The 17,917-nt window shown below is 46.4% G+C and overlaps 1 protein-coding gene across 13 annotated transcripts in view; it reads left to right on the plus strand.

Annotated features, from left to right (window-relative positions):
* The window catches only part of FILIP1 (filamin A interacting protein 1), a 206,951-nt gene that overhangs the window by 139,915 nt on the left and 49,119 nt on the right, over positions 1–17,917 (plus strand). For all 13 annotated transcript variants that reach the window (XR_012126110.1, XR_012126109.1, XM_037012539.2 and 10 more), the window contains 2 exons: positions 10,923–11,096; positions 16,914–17,092. Coding sequence is in view for 11 of the 13 variants with exons in the window: in XM_037012539.2 (XP_036868434.2) it covers positions 10,923–11,096; positions 16,914–17,092 (353 nt within the window). In the remaining 2 variants the exon portion in view is untranslated. The remainder of the gene's footprint in view (positions 1–10,922; positions 11,097–16,913; positions 17,093–17,917) is intronic.

Raw genomic sequence — 17,917 nt, forward strand, 5'->3', positions numbered from 1 at the left:
ATTTTAGATGTTACAGTGGTTTGTGGCCCTTGAAAAAAGACAACAGTGTATGAACAGATGTAAAGTTTCTCAAAATTTCATAAGGGGGCAAATAGGATAAAAATACCTAAGAAGTCTCCTTAGGAGGACAAAGCTGAAAAATCTGAGAAACACTGAATCAGAAATACTAAAAAGTTGCAAAGAAAACTCTCAACCACACATAATTCCACCATCCTGAAAGAACAATTGTATTTTGATATTTTTCTTCACATGCATTTTTTACATAATTGCAAGTGGAGTGCAAATACAAATTTGAATATATGTTTACTATAAGCATTTCCTACATGATTGAACATCCCTTGAAATATAGTTTTTTAAGTCAGTAAATTATTTTATCCTATGAAATTCTTATATTTACTCAAATATTCCCTTGTTATTGAATATTAGTTTGTTTCCAAACTTTTGACTGTTATAAATAACATGAGAAGAAGTATATTTGCTCAATCTTTGTTCTTCTTGTTAAACTCAATTAAAAGGTATGAATATTTTTAAAGTCTCTTATTGCATCTATTGGCAAATTGTTTTCCAGAACCTATATGTCTTCCCAAAAAAATTATGAGAACGCCTGTTAACCAAACTCTCACTTGTAATAACTTATATTTCTAAAATGTGCCCTGATTTAAGGGTGAGCAATGGTATCTCATTATTGCTTTATTTTATATTTCTTTAGTTGTTAGCTAAGTCAAATTATTTCCTTATAAACAGTTTATGTATTAGTGAATTGTCTGTTTCTACCTTTCATACATTTTCCTATTGAGCCTTAAAGTTTTTCTCACTGATACACAAGGCCTCTGTATAACTGTTAGTCACCTTATATCTGTGTAGTTGTTAGATAATTTCCTATTTTGTTCCCATTTAATGAGCTATGACTTATTTTTTACACATAGTCTCTAGCTTGTTCTTTGTCATGTCTGAGTCTTTCCCCCATGAGGAAGTCCAATGACTACCCTTAGTCATTCATTCATTCATTCATCTTTCAACAAGAAATCACCTAAAACAGGATTGTATATGAATTGGTTGATGAAAATGCTGTGATGAGAGGCTTGTGGGAGCCTGTCTGCATTTCCCACAGGAGCAGTGATTCGGGATTCTCTGATTCAGTGCTGGTGGGAACTTTACAGAAAATAGCTAGTGCAGAAAATAAGATCAACTGAAGTTCATTTCTATGTGTTTCTCATATACAGTAAGGACCCAATCATGGGGATATCTTATGGGATCTAAACTTTTACCAGTGAAAGGTAAAAGGCAGATTTTGAAAAAGCTGCTCTCTGGAAGCACACGAAAGTGTTGGATAAGTAAAACACATACACACAACGCACACACACGCACACACACACATACACACACACATACACACACACACACACACACACACACACACACACACACTTTTTGCATGTCTAACAAATGTTTGTTGAGCCCCCACTTGTGTTAGTCTGTGCCCTGAGAACTCCGGACACAGAACAGAGCTAGAGTCCAGTTCCCTCGCTGAGCTCTGTCTTGTGTGTAGGGAAAACACGAGCAACTGTAATTACAAAGTGGTATGTACAGTAATCAGGGACGTAGCCGCTGTCCGAAATGGCTGCTCTACAAATGGTACGCCCGTTCGCAGGTCTCAAGTAGCAAGTAACTCCTAACAGCAAGCACTCAGGTGACAGTGTACATGAGATTCTCTTGCTAAAAAATTTTTGAACATGCCCTTTGTACATCTCTGGCCCAACGTAATTAGGAAGCAAGGTAATTGTGTGAGCAGATGTAATTGGCTACATTTTCTCTTTGAAAGGGTAGCTTTGGCATTTCAAAAGGAGACATGGCACCAGAAGGTGAAATATTGCCCATAAAAAGCAATCGGCAAATCACAAATATTATAGTTCTGTGGCTTTTACACGGATCTCCTTTCTTTCTTCAAAAAAAGACATTCCACGTGGGAACTCTCTTAGGGATTTTATTTAACATCAAAGAGGCAATTTTAAAAAAGTTAACATTTCCATTTTTTGCACTTATTATTATTTTCTTTTCTGACTTTGGTTGCACTTTCATCTATAAGCAATGTCTGCTTTCAGCAAGAGTGCCAGCACAAGATGTGCTAGTGAACATTGTTTCTTACTGATGTCAAGTTTTAAATAGAACACTCAGAAAAGTTCAGGAAAATGCTAAGTCATTTCTGCTGCAATATAATCTTTAGACAGCCGTGCTGAAGGGACTGCAGCTCCTAGATGAGACAGCGCAGTTAGTTTGCAGGAAGCACAGATACGGTAAGTGGCTTGGGCAGCCACAAGATGCCGAGAGCGACTGGGACGAGAGCTGCCTTCGCCTTAGATTTATTGATTCAGTTTATGGACAGGCTTTCAGTGGTGTTGCCCAGCATCTGCGGTTCCTCATCAGCTGATTCATTCTTAAGAGAAAAGAGCAAATTGTCTTTTACTGGGCATCTGCAGAATTCCAGACACTTTATTAGTCACTTCACATATATTTCATGCTCCTACAGGTGGGGAAACAGGTTTGCAGCTGACTAGCCAAAGGTCACATAGCTCTAGGAAACAGCAGAGCCACAGTTTGTCGGACTCCCAGAGGGCAGGCAGCTAACATTTTCCAGGCCCCCGTGTGCATTAGCTTGTGGGAAACCCGTGTGGTAGCTACTGCTATGCCCATTTCAGTGAGTTCACAGACGCGAACTCACTTGTTCGCGGTCCCTTTATCAGTAGTGGATGTCCGCCTCTGCCCGATTCCCAAGCTTGTGTTCCTTCTACCACGTTGCTTCTCCGGAGTAGGGACAAAAAACTAGCTCTGAGTTGACATCAGGAACTTGTTTTAGGAGAGAAGCAAAAACGAGTGGCTTAGGGAGCTGCCTAGCAGCAGGCACACGCCTTAAGCTCTCCAGAGCAACTGCTATTAGAGGGGCCTCCTGAGTTCTCAGAGACATTAACCGATGTGCATTATGTTCTTTTTAAGAGGAGAGGGACTTTTAATTCATTAGAGGACCTTCCTATTCCCAAGCCCTTAAAATAAAAAAAAACTAGTGTTTAAAGGGCTGACTCTCAGTTACTTATAAAAGTGACTATCAGTGTGACATTCCTTGTAGGTTAATAATGGCTGAGATTTTCTCGTATTTTTGTTCAAAAAATTAAACTCCAGGTGTTCTAAGTTGGTCAAATGTATGTGGTAAATGGAGAATTCACTTAGGTCTGAGGCTGAAATGAATATATCTAAGAAACACAGCAAATCCCAGGGAATTCAGTGTTACGTGCTTCCCATAAGCCTCACACATAAACTCCATGTAGGCAGTGTAGTCTTGTTTGAAATCTTTCCTCTTTTGAAAAAGTATTACTGGTATTTCCCAGCCCTCCCCGTGGGATAAAATAAGATCAGAGAAACTAAGCTCTCTTTTCCCAGCCCTGCCGCGGTGCCCACCTGCTCTGGGGGATGCCAGGCCCTCCTGTGTTCCCCCTGCAGCGCGTCAGAGGGCCTCAGGGGACGACCCCTCCGTGCTCTACATGCCTCTCTGGGCTGCCACTTGGCATCTGCCTTTTGCCCCTGTGGTGATGACGGCTGCCCCTGGAGAACACCGCTGTGTGTGTGCCCGAAGGCTGTCCTTTCCATTCACGTCCGGGGATGTCTACTGGGTGGCTGACATCTACACTGACAGCATGATGAGGGCGCAGAGCGCGCGGCGCCCCTTCTCCCTGCCTTACTGCTGAAGCGTGACGCCTCGAGTTCTAACTTACCAGTTCCTCTGGTTATCCTGGGACTCAGGAGTGGTGGGGGTGCTGGGCGAAGGCGGGCCTGAGTGACAGACGCCGAGCCACCCTTAGACCCACCCTTTCCCTCTGACCCCGTTCCGTGGTCCCTCGAGCAAAGGGGTGCCCCTCCTCCCTGTGATGCGCCCTTTCCTGGGAAGAACCTCGGTTCCTCTTGCAAACAGGCCTGCGGCAAGGCGGCCCTGCCCGTCCGTCCCTGGGCAGGGTTCCATGGAGGGATCTCGCTCGGGCTTCCACAATAACCACCACAGAGCACCTGAATGGAGGCGGCCATAGGGAAAACTAGGGGGGCGGACAGGACGCGTCCTCCTAGGCAGAGCTGTACCGGCGCAGCCCGCCCCGAGGTGTCCAGCCCGGGTCTGGGACGGATGTCTCATCTGTCTGGTTTAAATTGAGGGGATTGAACTTACAGAGCGGGATAAACCACCGCTGTGAGGACGGCACGTTGTACCCTAGCAAGGACTCTCCTCTCAGCTGGTTCCCAGGAAGCCGGACCCTGTCCGCCGGCCCTGACTGCAAACAGGGCTGGACAGATGAAGGGCTCTGCCCAAGGTCTTGAGTGGCACAGAAAAAAGTCTTGCGGTCTTTTGGAATTTAAGAAGTTATACACTGCAGGATCCCAGCACTGCACAGGGGAACCTGTGACCTTATCTCATTTCTGATCTGGGACACAGCAGCTGTTGTACTATTAATATCCCAATGTGTGTAAAAAAGAAAAAACAGGAAAACCACAGAAGTCATGAAAATGTGTTTAAGTCCACAGATGACAGTGCCATTAGCTAACTAATCACAAGGAAGCTATAACTAACTCATCATTTATTGCGTGCAATTTTACCTTTCGAAAGTGGTGATCTCTAGATAAAGCATTGGGAATGGTTTTTATTTCCTTTTTTGGGGTGTGAACAAGGTACAACTTCATTTCTTTTAATTGTAAAATATACATAAAATTTACCACTTTAACTATCTTTAAGTGTGTGTTAGATTAAATGCATCCACCTTGTCACGCGCCATCACCACCCTCCATCTCCAGAACCTTTTCCATCTTTCAGGCCTGACACTCTGTACCTACTTAACAGTGACTCTCTGTCATCCTTCCCCCCTGTGACCACTATTCTACTTTCTGTCTCTATGAATTTCACTGTTTGACACTTTGTTACTGGCTTGTTTACTTAGCGCAGTATCTTCATGTTTTATCCGTGCTGTAGCACACGTCAGAATTTCCTTCCTTTTAAAGGCTGAATAATACTTCATGTACGTATATGCCACATTTTGTTCATCCATTCATCTGTCTTGCATCCTGGGGATGTTTCCGCCTTTTGGCCATCGTGAGGAACGCCGCCAGGCACCTCAGGGCCTCTGCTTTCGGTTTCCATAGTGGCTAAACCATTTTACATTTTCACCAGCAGTGTACAAGTGTTTCGGTTTCTCTACATCCTTGTCGTACTTATCATTTCTGGGTTTTTGTGTTTTTTTTTTCTTTAATGACAGCCACCCTAATGGCTGAAGGCTAACTTGCTGCGGTTTGGGTCTGCGTTCCCCTAACGAGTAGCAAAGTCGAGCATCTTTTCATGTGCTTTTTGGCCATTTGTATATCCTTTTTAGAGAAACGCCCATTTAAATCTCTTGCCCATTTTTTTATTGGCTTTTTTGTTCTTCTTGTTGTTGAGTTACAGGAATTCTTTGTATATTCTGGGTATCAATCCCCTATCAGACATATGATTTACAAATATTTTCTTCCATTCTGTGGGTTGCTTTTCACTCTGTTGATTGTGCTCTTTGATACACTGAAGTTCTAAATTTCAATGTAGTTCATTTGATTTATTTTTCCTCTTCTTGCCTATGCCTTTGGTGTCACTGCCAAATCCAAGTCATGGTTTTTCTCTTGTTTTCTAAGAATTTTAGCTCTTCCACTTAGGTCTCTTATTAATTTGGAGTTAATTTTCATGTATGGAGGAAGGTAAGGGTCCAGCTTCATTCTTTTGCAGGTGGATGTACAGTTTCCCAGCGTCATTTGTTGAAAAGACAGTCCTTTCCGCATTGACTGGCCGTGCATCCTTATTGAAAATCATCTGACTGTGCATGTGAGGGTTACTGGTCATACCTCCATTCCATTCCGCTGTCTGTAAGTCTGTATTTATGCCCGTACCGCACTGTTTCGATGACTGTAGCTTTGTAGTTTTGAAATCAGAAAGTGTGAGACGTCCAGCTCTGTTTTTTTTTCAAAACTGTTTGGCTCTCTGGGGTCCCTTAAAATTCTGTATGTATCTTAGGATGTATTTTTCTATTTCTGCAAAAAACATCATTGGGATTTTTGAGGGATTTTATTTTTAAAAATCCAAGCTATCATGGTAATAATGAAAGCAGGTTTTAACATGGAAAATAGCATCTGCTTGTGGTATCTTAATACAAGATTTCTTGTGATTTTTACTCAGTCTCAAGTGATAGAAAGGAGTGACCTTTAATGAATAGCTGTATAGAGATTTTAAGGCTACTATTGACCATATAGTTGTGGGAGGAAATTTCTCCAGAGAAACCAAAAGACACATTTTTTTAGCTCAAATGGCCTTTACACTAATTATGTCTGAATCTTCTCTTTGTATGTTGTTGTGTTACTGATCATGTTAACTTTGCTTTCTAAAATTCAGGGGGAAAATGGGTTTAATTTCTATCACAATAGCCAATACCACCATAAATTACATAGCTTTTTTCTTCTAGTTAATTTATAACATTCATATTTACCTAACTAGGATAAATAGTACCAATCAATTTGTGGGAGAATCCAGGACAGTCCATTTCCTATTGCAACATTCTGGTGGAATGTACTGTTTTTCCTTATTCAGTTTACATAGTTGCTTTTGGCGTAAACTTAAAACGAGCACAGCGACTCCTAAATGGTAGACGAGAATGTCAGATGAAAGAGTAGAACTTGACAATATAAATATTTAGATCTTTTAAACAAACCTAAGTAGTTAAGGTGTTTCTGAGATTTTCCAGTACCAGTTTACGTCTCTCTGACTTCACATCACTTAATTTTCCTTTTCTTTATTTTAACAAGTATTTACCGTACCTATCACGTAGACAGGCATCTTTTAGTAGACGCTGCAAACACAGTCCCGTCCGTATAGCAGCTCACAGCCTAAGAAAGAATTAGACAAGTAAGCTAATAAGTTACGTCACTTACTAGATGCAGAGCGCTGAAGGGAGTCCCCAGAAAGGGAGACCCTCCTGCGGTGGGCGCGCTCCGGCATCCAGGACCATCCCGGCTCAGCTGGTCGGCTCACTGCCTGAACAGGACATATGTGGGTGGTCAGGTGATACAAGGAACTGCGAGGGTCCGGTGCTTCCACGAGCACGGACATAGGTTTATTTTTTCCTCAAAGGCACCCCCATTGCAGGTCGGCAGCTCTCGGGAGGGAATGCTTTGTTCAAGAAGCGCAGAGTCACTAGGAGGGGGCAGGCTGTCCAAACTTCCCAACTGGAGAGGCTCCCGTTCAGCCTGGTGAGTGACCGTGGGCTGGGGACCGTGGTGGCCTGGGATGGCCCTGATTTTCAGAAGCCCCGCCTTGTGGGACCCCACTTCTCTTGGTCTCAGGTAAACTGGACAGTCGGTCACCCTCGTTTGCCGGGCAAACTTCCAGCAGTTTGCAGGGTGCTCCTGGCCACAGCTGCTGGCCTGACGCGACCATGAATCTGTGGAGAGAAGGGGTCAGCACACCTGATACCGCAGCGAGAATGGGGGAAACCTGAGGGGCAGGCAAGTCGCTGGGACGGAGACAACCCCTGGAAGCCTCGCACCCAGCCCACCGTCCAAGCGCTCAAGGTGCCCGTCCACCCTCCGTCCTAAAGCAGCGTTTCTAAGCAGCTGCTTTGGGATCCCCTGCAGACCTGTGGGTCAGAATCTGTACATTTTTGATACAGCAGATGCACGACCTTTCCACCATGCGAGTCCGGCTGTTTCAAAATTTTGAGGCTTCCCACTGTGATAAAACACAAGACTCATAGTCGGCCTTGGGAGGCTTTTCATGAGCTGCCCAACCCGGGATGTATTTCTCTGGATCAGGTATCATTGTGAGCAGGGCGTTGCCTCCAGGAAGCCTCCTCTGTTAGCTCACGTTCAAGGGAAAGGTTCTTCTAGATGCGGTTCTTAGCCCCCAGTACCTCCTCCATCCTAAGGCTTATCACCTCACATTGCAAATGCCTTGCAAGTGTCTGCATTTCTCCAGACTTTAATTCCCGAGAATGAGATTATATTTCTCCCGTAATGAATGCAGTACATCACGTGAAGTCAATGTGCACAGATATTCGTTAAATGATCGATTGGATCCACCTCTCTACTGAGCTACGCCAGCTGTGTGGATTCCACCTGTCCCGAGTCCCATCTCTGGTCTCCCAACAAAGCCCAGACGCCCTCTCCTGACTTCAGACGATGAACTGCATGCTCACCTGCTGGCCCCGGGCTTCGCAGGGCAGCGCTTTGACAGCCCAACAGGCTGGGAGTCAGCTCTGTGTGCAGCCCCCTGAGACCTCCCCTTGGTCCACCAGGGGGACCTCCAGGGGACCTCCACAGCCTCCCTCAGCACACAGAGGCACCCTGTATGGTGGGAGGGAAGGACGGGACTCCTCCGTGTCTGTTTCCATCCCTAACGACCTTTCGTTCTCCTGTGTCGTCAGGACTAAATAAACTGAACAATTTTTATGAACTCTCTGCCCCTCCTTCTCTCCCTTTTCTAGAGTCTCTGTCAAAGTGTTCTTCCTTCTGGGCCCTCTTACAGATGTTTAAATACAGTGGTCTATTTCGCAGCTCTCCAGCACCCTAAGACTTTAACTACCTGTTTTTGATAAAACTTCTGTGTGAAAATAGAAATGTTCAAGAACAGGAACCTCTTACCTTTTGACTTCTATTCTTTTACACAAAAATTAACAAGTTTCTCCAAATGCAGCTGTAAAGTGGTTTTATCCCCAAAATGTAGAATCTTATTTATGTAGATTGAATCATGTGTTCAAAGTAGTGAAAATTTATTGTGATCACAAAGTCTTCATTAATCCACTGATTAAACAGATACCACAATATTAATGACTGATTTACCATATTGAATCATTTTAAATAGCAGTAATTTATAGGCAACATTTGTATTCCTTCATGATTATTCTGATAGCAGTTGAAAAGCTTTTAGCAAGTTCATGATGAATAGTGTGGTTCTAAATATATAATGCACAGTATTATATATTATAAAATACATCACCAGAGCCTCTTTTTCTTTGGTGATTAGGGGCTAGGGTAATGAGGCTGTGAATGAAATGTGTGGTCTATGTAGCATATCACGATTAACACATTTTAAGCATAAGCACATATTGGGGGAGGGAAGAAAAAGGTGTTTCACATCGGTTGGAACAAAAGAAGCTGTTTTCTTCTAAGAGCAGTGGGAAGATCTGGTCAAGAAGATAGACACCAACGATGTTTACATATTTTTAAACCGAATACTTAAACTTTTAAATGGAAATAGCTACCAGTTTGCAGTGTTAAAAGCTCTTTATTTACATGATCTGCGTGAAGACCAGTAACAGTTGACAGACTTGGGCTCCTTCGGTACAGGGCCCCTAAACACGGCTGCGGGGCCGGCCTGCACGAGGGCGCCTGGCAGAGGGGAGGAGCAGAGGCCGAAACATGGCCCCTTGGCCTGCCCGGCGGCGGCCCGCTGGCGCCGGCTGCATCTGCTGGGTGAAGCGGGCCGTGCTTCTCATCTGCGCACAGACCCTGGCAGGCTTGCCTCGCACTGTGCCTGTGCTTACGTCCTTTCACACTGCCTTTTCACTAAATTACTTTCTGACTTAAACTTTCTTGCTGATTCCAAAACACTAGATTCTTCAAAATTAATATTCTCCATTTTTTGTCTTGAAATGAGCATGTGTGTATGTGTCAGAGACAACATGGGAAAATTTAGCAAATTCCAGTCCATTGACGTTTCTGTCATAAAGTTGTCTTTAGCCATCTGGAATTAGATTAATCTGGAGACTATGAGAAAGCAATAAAAGTGAGGAACCTCAAGAAAGACAAACTATGTAAGGGTCCTGTCTCAGGGCTAGCTGGTTGGTCCCGTTGTCCAGAATACCGTGATAATGAGAGCCGGGTTTAGCATTTCAAGCCCAGGGTTCACATAACCCAGGAGAAAGCTCTACTCCATTGTCACAGGCTGAAACTAGGTTGCTGGCCAGTTTGTTCCTTGCTTCAAGTTAGAATGAAGTCAGGATACCTCATACCCATCAGCATTCCTGGAAAAACAAGTGTATGAAAGGATGGGGTACATATAGTAAATATCATCGGCTCCAGCTTAACTAGAAAGTCCATCACTACTAACCAGTAGAAAATAGGCCCAGATATGTTTGCATTATGTGATAGGTGTCACAACCAGTGGGCTATAAAGCCTGGACCGTGTGGCTTTCTCAAGAGCTTTACCAAGACGCTGAAGTTTTGCTAAGAAACCAAAAGAACAACCCCTACCGCACCTGCCTGACCATCTGGTTTGCAGTGTGGATATTACACGAGTCACATTGCCCCTGCAGTGTGCCTACATTATGCTGAAAAGCCCTGCCCATGCAACGTGGTTCCCAAACAAGGTTCTGTGCAAAATGAATCACTTGCTAGGAAACAGGATGTCACTGATAGAAGCTATTTTCATTAATTATGTTCATTTTGTTAATTATGGAGTCAACTAGAATGGGGAGAGCAGAGTTTTATTTCAAACCATATTTGAATACTACATTGAGATATCAAACAGAAAACTAGAAAAGTTTAAATTGCCATTGACCTCATGTGCCCAGGAGCAGGGCAGGTATCCCAGGAGCAGTCCTACCCGCTCTCAGAGTCACCGCCACTTAGATAAAGCAGTTTCTATGTAGTTAATATTAGCACAAACCCTTTTCATGCTCGCCTGCTTCCTAGCAACCTGAAGCAGAATTATCTGCTTGCCAATCTGCTTTTGGTGAAAAATAAGAACAACATGCCAGTGAGTCTGCCAAGAGTCCTGGAGAGACGGGGGTGTATCCAGTGAGCTCCACAGCGGTTTCGTGGGCCTGGCCTCTGATTTGTGTCGCCAGCCATCTGACCTGCTGCGCTTTCCCCCACAGGCCAGGGAGGACGTGCTCCACTTGCTGAGGACAGAGAAAACCAAGCCCGAGGTTCTGGAGGCGCATTACGGGTCTGCGGAGCCAGGGAAGGTGCTGCGGGCACTGCACCGTGACGCCCTCCTCGCCCGGGAGAAGTCCCTCGGGGGAGATGTCTACGAGAAACCGATTTCAGAGGTAAAAGCAGGGCACCCACCAGCCTCCCTAGAAGGGGGGCCCCAGTGGCACCTTCACATTCTTCCATTTTAAATGCTTTAACATTTTATCCCACAGGCAAGATTTTTATGATACACTCATACAGAATCAAAGTGTAATTAAGGAATTCATGGGTTATAATGGGCACATCTCAGTGGTAAGAATTTAGAAACATTTCCTCACTAAAAGCCTGATAATGTCTTTCTCATGTGGTCATGATAGTTACACGCTCTTGGAGCCTTTTTCTTGTCTTTTTCCAAGAGATGATATGTGTAAAAATGTGAAGAGCTTATCCATTTTGCATTGAGTTGTCAGGATTATTATCAGATTGGTAATCTAGAATTAAACTGATCTTATTATTGATGTTTATGGTTATAAAGTCACTGTTTTTTGTTATCTTTATAGACTCTGTCATGATGAAAATGGTCTCATGTGAGTAGCTAAAATACAGTGGTTGAAGCATTGTACTTAAGTATTCCTAATGGAATAGTGAAAGCTATTCTTTAAGATGAAAGAAAATCCAGTAGAGCTATAGTTAATCATTGTTATATAAGACTGTATTAGAAACAAGTGACTATTCTTAGTTACCCATAATACTGCATGTTAAAAATGCTGTCACACTGTAGTAAAATTAGGGAACCAGTGGATGGATCTAGCCACATTAACTCTTCAGAATTCCTGTAAAAAAATTCACAGATGAGAAATTAGTACCATAAATGAAAAAAGATTGCAGAACTTAAATGTCTGGAGCAGTTGACTGTAGTTTAACGTCTCATTTATGTCAAGCCTTTGTGGCAGCTCAGTGTGGCAGATCTCAGACAAGACCAGCTTGAGACTGTCCCCACAGCAGATGGACGGCCCGTGAGGTTCTCGCTCTGTGGCAAGAACAGCCTGGAGCTCTGTGCTCATATTTCCCTGACATGCTAGGAGATGATTCTATGATAGGAAATAGTCCACAGGCTGGAGCCGTGTCATGTCTGAGCCCCGCGGCAACCCGCTGCATGGGCTTTGGGCGGGCCACCTCTACTTGTTAGGTCCCAGTTCCCCGGTGGGCCAGATGGGAGTAACAGCCATGCGCATCCCAGAGCCGTGAGGTCTGCATGGAGCGATGCCTGCAGGGCTCTGAGCAGAGCGCCTCCTACATACTAGGTGCTCAACGGGTACTAACCACTGTGGGCTGGTGTGAGGGTGACCTTAATTAGTTCCAAATTCGGAGGAGTTTGAGTAAAAGACGTATACACGTCAAATATTAGTTAAATGTACTTATGATTGCCTGGATTGGAGAACTCCGTTTGGATAAATGGTATTATTTGGGTTTCCTAATTCCTTTCTCCCCAGTTAGAGCTTGGGGTGACCTCTCAAGGGAGAGGGAGACCTGCAGAGCACCCATGCCTGCCTCCCGTGCACAGAGGTCATGGGCAGCAGACAAAGGAGTCTCTGGCCTACCTTCGGAAAGTAGGTCTAACCCAGTGTTCCTGTTCACGGACAGAGGAACGAAGGAGAAAATGCCCGCCTGCGAGTTGTCTTTTTGGATTGGCTGAGCTGGGCACTCTTCCTGGTTCCTCTCTCCTGCAGCCCAACAATCTGAAGTCAGTCAGGGAGGGGAGAGTGAGTTCGTAGAGGGACAGAAGCTGCCCTCCCAGGGCTGGCCAGCCACTGAAGTCCTGCTCGGGGACAGACGCAGAATGCTAGGAGGAAAGATTTCTCTTCCACCATCTACAGACTTTTGGTCTCTTAGTATTTGGGGCTTAACAATCAAGTTCTTGTTACCCATGAGCAGGAAACCGACTTCCCACTTTTTGAGGCAAGAACCTCAGTTTATCACCAGTCCCTTAGCCTCCTGGGATCCAGAGCAGCTAGTGTAGCTCTTGTTCCTAGAGGCCAGGCAGCACCCCAAGCCAGACAAACCGCTCCTCATTCCACTCCTAAGACCAAACTGGGCCCAGCTGGGGTGCAGCAGGACTCCCCAGAGGTCAAGCAGTGAGCCTGTATGGGTGACCCCCCTCCCTTGCCAAGTGTCTGGGGAGAAATAAAGCAACAAATATCCGACCTTCCTGAGCTTCCTTGTAAATTAAAGTCTGGGATATCAAAGTTCAAAATTCTTAAGCGAAGTTCCAATAAATTAAGATTTTAGTTTCTTTCCTTCCCAAATGTTTATCCTGCTTACTCTTAGCCAGAGGCATCTTAACCTTGAGCATTTTTTAAAGCTGAATGAATATATCCTCATTTCTCTCTATTCAATTTTTTTCCCCTCTGAGTCCAAAGGATCATTATTAGTGCACATGCAGTTGTCGCAGTGCCTGTAAGGCTGGGGGCACTGACGGGAGGAGCAAGCATATCGGACCCTGATGACGTGTCAGAGTCCCCGGCTGCTGCCCCCTGCCAACCTGAAAAATGTGCCTTGGGCGAGCCAATCCTCGCGCCGCTGTAAATCTCAGCTCTGCCTCCCCCTGCCTTCTTTAAAAACTCGCTGCCTGTCTACTTACGTGCGAATTCCCCAGCCTCCATTTCTATAGACCGGGGAAATCTCGCCCAGGTATTTGCATTCAAATAAACTACCTGGCCCTTTGTTACCTCTCTTCGCCTGCTTATTTCGGCTAGAATTTATCTTACAGTGCCAACCTCACACTCATATATTTTGAAAACACAAGAGAATCCCCAGCTCTGTGGCCAGTTTATCTCAAGCAAGATGCTATTCCTCGACCCCGGGGCTCAGGCCCATGTCACTCCTACCAAGACCGAGCAGAGACCCTGGGGATGTCTTGGGGATGGAGGGTGGACAGAGGAGACCTTCGGCTCTTACAGGAGCCTTGTCTGTCTGGGGCAGTTGTCACATCAGAGCCTGTTACCATCAAAAGGGTCATAACTGAGAAACGACAGACCCTAGGCTGGGAGGAGGAATCTGTTCGCATGTACTCTTTATGCCCTCAGTGAGTGGTGCTTTGCAAAGTTTGGGGTTTGCAGTATGAGGGGTTTGCAGTAGGAAGTGGTGGCATCTTCTGTGCCGAGCCCTGATTTTAGGTGCTCTGCTTTTCCACCTGCACGTTAAAAACTTCTTTAGAACAAGACTTCCAGGTACACTCTTTCCTTAGCAGATTTTGGCCTTCAGTGTTATGATGATCTCATTCCATTTTCCTTGCTCCTCCATCCAAGTGGGGGCTATTTTCCAAAGTAATAGGCGCCCATTTCACTTTCCCGGTTCGTTAGTAAGAGTTCCTATTCCTCTTGGTTGAGCCCCAGTTTGGATTCTGAAAACCAAAAGCCACGGACACTGTGCACGACAAGTGAATCAGAGAGCCCGTGGTTCTGAGAGGCGGCCTTCAGGGTCTCCAAACAAGCCAAAGAGATCGAAGCAGTCAGCCCACTTCAGGGGTCTCCTAGGAGCGTGCCACAGTTTCAAGCGAAGTGACAAGAAACAGCGTCTGGCGCAGCTGGCCTGCTACTCCTGTGGTAGTTCTTACAGCCAGAAATTAAATCTGAAAGCTAGATGCTCGCCCCTTGTTTGTTCTTCCAGCCAGAATTACATTGAAAGCTGGGTGCTCGCCCACTAATGCCTTAGTGCTAAAGAGGAATTTGTTGCCTCTGCAGTTCAAAATTTGGGTCTGTAGTTGTGGATGAAAACGCAGTGCACAGACCAGTGTCTGCACGTGCTTCCTGTGCATTGGGAGACAGAACGACTGTCTTCCTGGTCATGGAATCAGTCCTGGGGTCCAACCGTGCTAGGCTGGGTGAGATGAGCATCACCCGGAGACCCGGCTCCCAGGGACCTAGCCCAGGACGGCAGCTGCCGACAGCGACTGAGCCCACGGGGATGGAGCACGTTGAAGCTAACGCCCACCTCCCGCCTAGGCTCCCCCAGAACACTTAACACCCACATGTGCTGTTTTTCCTCCAGATGCGCTGACAGTGTCCCTCTCCCTGGGTGTCTCAGTCAACCATCCAACTAACAATTCCCCATCTTCCCCGCCAGAGGTCCTTGAATGGACTGAGGGGTAACCACGGGAGTCTGACAGACGACTTTGAACACTGAGCTTTAGGACTGGCATGAGTAGGTGAACGGCCACCACCGGGCTTTCTAATGCTTTCCCTCCAGGCTTTGGAGAAACCACGACATAGAAAGTGTGGACCTCCAGAGCACAGCACACCATCTACGGCAAGAAGGGTAAAAAATGAGAAATGAAAGGGCTGAGCAGCTCACTGCCAGTTCCCTATGTAGATATGACCTTCAGATAGGTCACACCTCCTTCCTTAGGGAGGAGTGGGGGAGGGTGCTAAGAGGCAGAGGCTGACCTTCCAAATAATTTCAAAAGGTGGGAGGTTCTACTTCATGAGAAAGGAGGAAGGATCAGAAAGGGAAGGGGCTGCTCTTTGTACACTTCCGATGGCAATGATGATGCTGCATCTCAGCAACGCTTGATAAATTCTGGAAAATACGGTGAAAAGCTCATTTGTAGAAAGAAGCCGTGAATATTTTGTAGTAGGGAGATATTTCAGCGAGGAAATCTCTTGTGTAGATTGTTCCTCTAAGACCACAGAAATTCATCAGGACTTACAGAAGTGCCGTTTGCCCGTCTCTGATGGTCTCAAACGTTCCCAGCCAGCCAGCCGCTCACCTGGGCTTCCCAGCAGTCCACCGGGTTGCCGGCTCCAGGCAAAGGGAGAGAGGGTGACAGACACCCTGTCCTGGGGTCCCGAAATGGCCCGTCATGTGACGATGCCACGTGGCTGGAGAGGGACCACGGGGTCCTGCTACCACAGAAGGGCAGACACGGGGGCCCAGGGAAGAGCGTGGTGCAGACGCCTTGCGGAGCTGCCCCTCTGGGCTGAGGGAGCCCGTTGGGGATTGAGAATGGATTTTAAATGTGTCTGTTCCAACCAGAGCAGAGCTTCTCAACTCGGGGGTGGGGGGAGGTGATTTTTTCCCTCCAAGGTACACCTGGCAGCGTGGGAGAGTAGTGTCGTCACAGCTGGGGGTGGTTCCGCTTGCATGGGGCGGGCCCAGCAATGCTGCTAAAATCCCCCAGAGCCCCGACAGTCCCCAGGACGGAGAACGGTTTGGCCTGAAGTATCAGCAGAGCTGAGGCTGGGGTCCTGCGCTAAGCCTGAGGAGGAGGGGAGGGAGGGAGCAATCAGTGTGGTAAGATCAGCCCACCTAATGAGCATGTACTGGGTACTTTGCTCAGGCACTGTGCTAGGCTCTAGGGACTAACTAGGTGGTCAGTGCATGACCCGTAAAGATCCCAGAGCCTGGCCAGAGAAATGGGCAGGGAAGCCCTGTCAGAACATCTGCTGAGATCTCTGTATGTCTGAGGTATGTGCTTTCCCTGAGTCCAGAAACCCTCCCTATATTTAGCGTCCCTTGAAAAAAACTGGTTCTATACTTTCCCTAGGCCTTAAAGAAGAGTGCGACGGTGTCATCACTTCCCAGGGGGGCAGTTTGGTACATGGGTGGGTGTGCTGGGCTCTCGCGTTCCTGCGGTGAGAGGGGATATTGCCCTCTTCCTTATCGAGAGTACGGCCTGTGCCACCCCATTAAAACAGCGAAAGAGTTTGTTCTCTTGAAAGATGAGGAGCCGTAGGCACGTGCCCAGAGGGAGGGCCAGGGGCCGGTCACTGCGCTTACCCGGCTCGCGTCTGAAGCCAGCGGGGCGAAGGGGCCGGGGAGCAGGGAGAACACGAGGGCCCGACCCCGCGCTCGGCCCTCAGGGAGTAGGTCGCCGGAGCGACATCAGCAAGTGATTTCGAGTCGCATGCAAATGAAATGCAGGGCTAAGCTCTCTCCCACGTGTGCGTCCCCAGCTGGACAGACTCGAGGAGAAGCAGAAGGAGACCTACCGGCGCATGCTGGAGCAGCTGCTGCTGGCCGAGAAGTGCCACCGGCGCACGGTGTGCGAGCTGGAGACCGAGAAGCACAAGCACACGGACTACATGAGCAAGAGCGACGACTTCACCAACCTGCTGGAGCAGGAGCGCGAGAGGTAAGGTGCGCGGGGCGCCTCGCCCCGTCCTCTCTGCCCCTCCCGTCGGGGTCGGGCCGCGGTCCCGCGGCGACCCCCGCAGGCGCCCATGTTCCAATTATGAATTCTGAATAGTTTGTGACCTGAATGGTTTGCAGAAAGTGAGACCCACTTCCTGGAATTATAACGTGACCACCTTGGGGTGCGTGTAGGGAGGACACCTCATTCCCTCTCTGCTGCGGAAACCCAAACAGCCATAAAGTTGGTTACATTTGAAAACCGTTAAAACCATTAGGAAGCTTACATTTGAACTTGATCAATAAAGCCTCTACATTTGAAAAACCTCTCTACTAACTGCCTTTGGTTGTAAATAATCTTTTCCTCTTTGAGGTTGAAATCCACTTATTCAGGAAGGCAGATTATTAAATTTAGCAGTTTAAAATGAATCCTATGCAATCTTAATATTATTGTAGAAAATCTTAGTATTTGATTGTGTATAAATTACTTAATGACTAGAGCTACCTGCTTAACTTTCTAAGGGCTGCATATCTCAAAATTCAGTGTAAAGAAACAAAATAAAAACTCAGTGCGTCAAGCCTTGATTTTTATCCTGGTGGGTAGTTTTTCTAGCCCAGGGATTGCCGCATTTGAAGCGGACTCCAAATTGAAAAGCTGTATTATTAACTCTTTTATACCACCCAGTTTTCTCAGCATCTGTCGCGCGCCCCGTCCTCGCCGGCAAGAACAGCACGCAACAACAGCAGGATTCTTCTGCAGAAAGCTTTATTTTTCAGCTCTTTGTGAAACAAATGAGTTGGGCAGGACCCAGAGGGGAAGGAGAGGCTT

This window comes from Manis javanica, chromosome 16, assembly GCF_040802235.1.
Source record: "Manis javanica isolate MJ-LG chromosome 16, MJ_LKY, whole genome shotgun sequence".
Taxonomy (NCBI): Eukaryota; Metazoa; Chordata; class Mammalia; order Pholidota; family Manidae; genus Manis; species Manis javanica.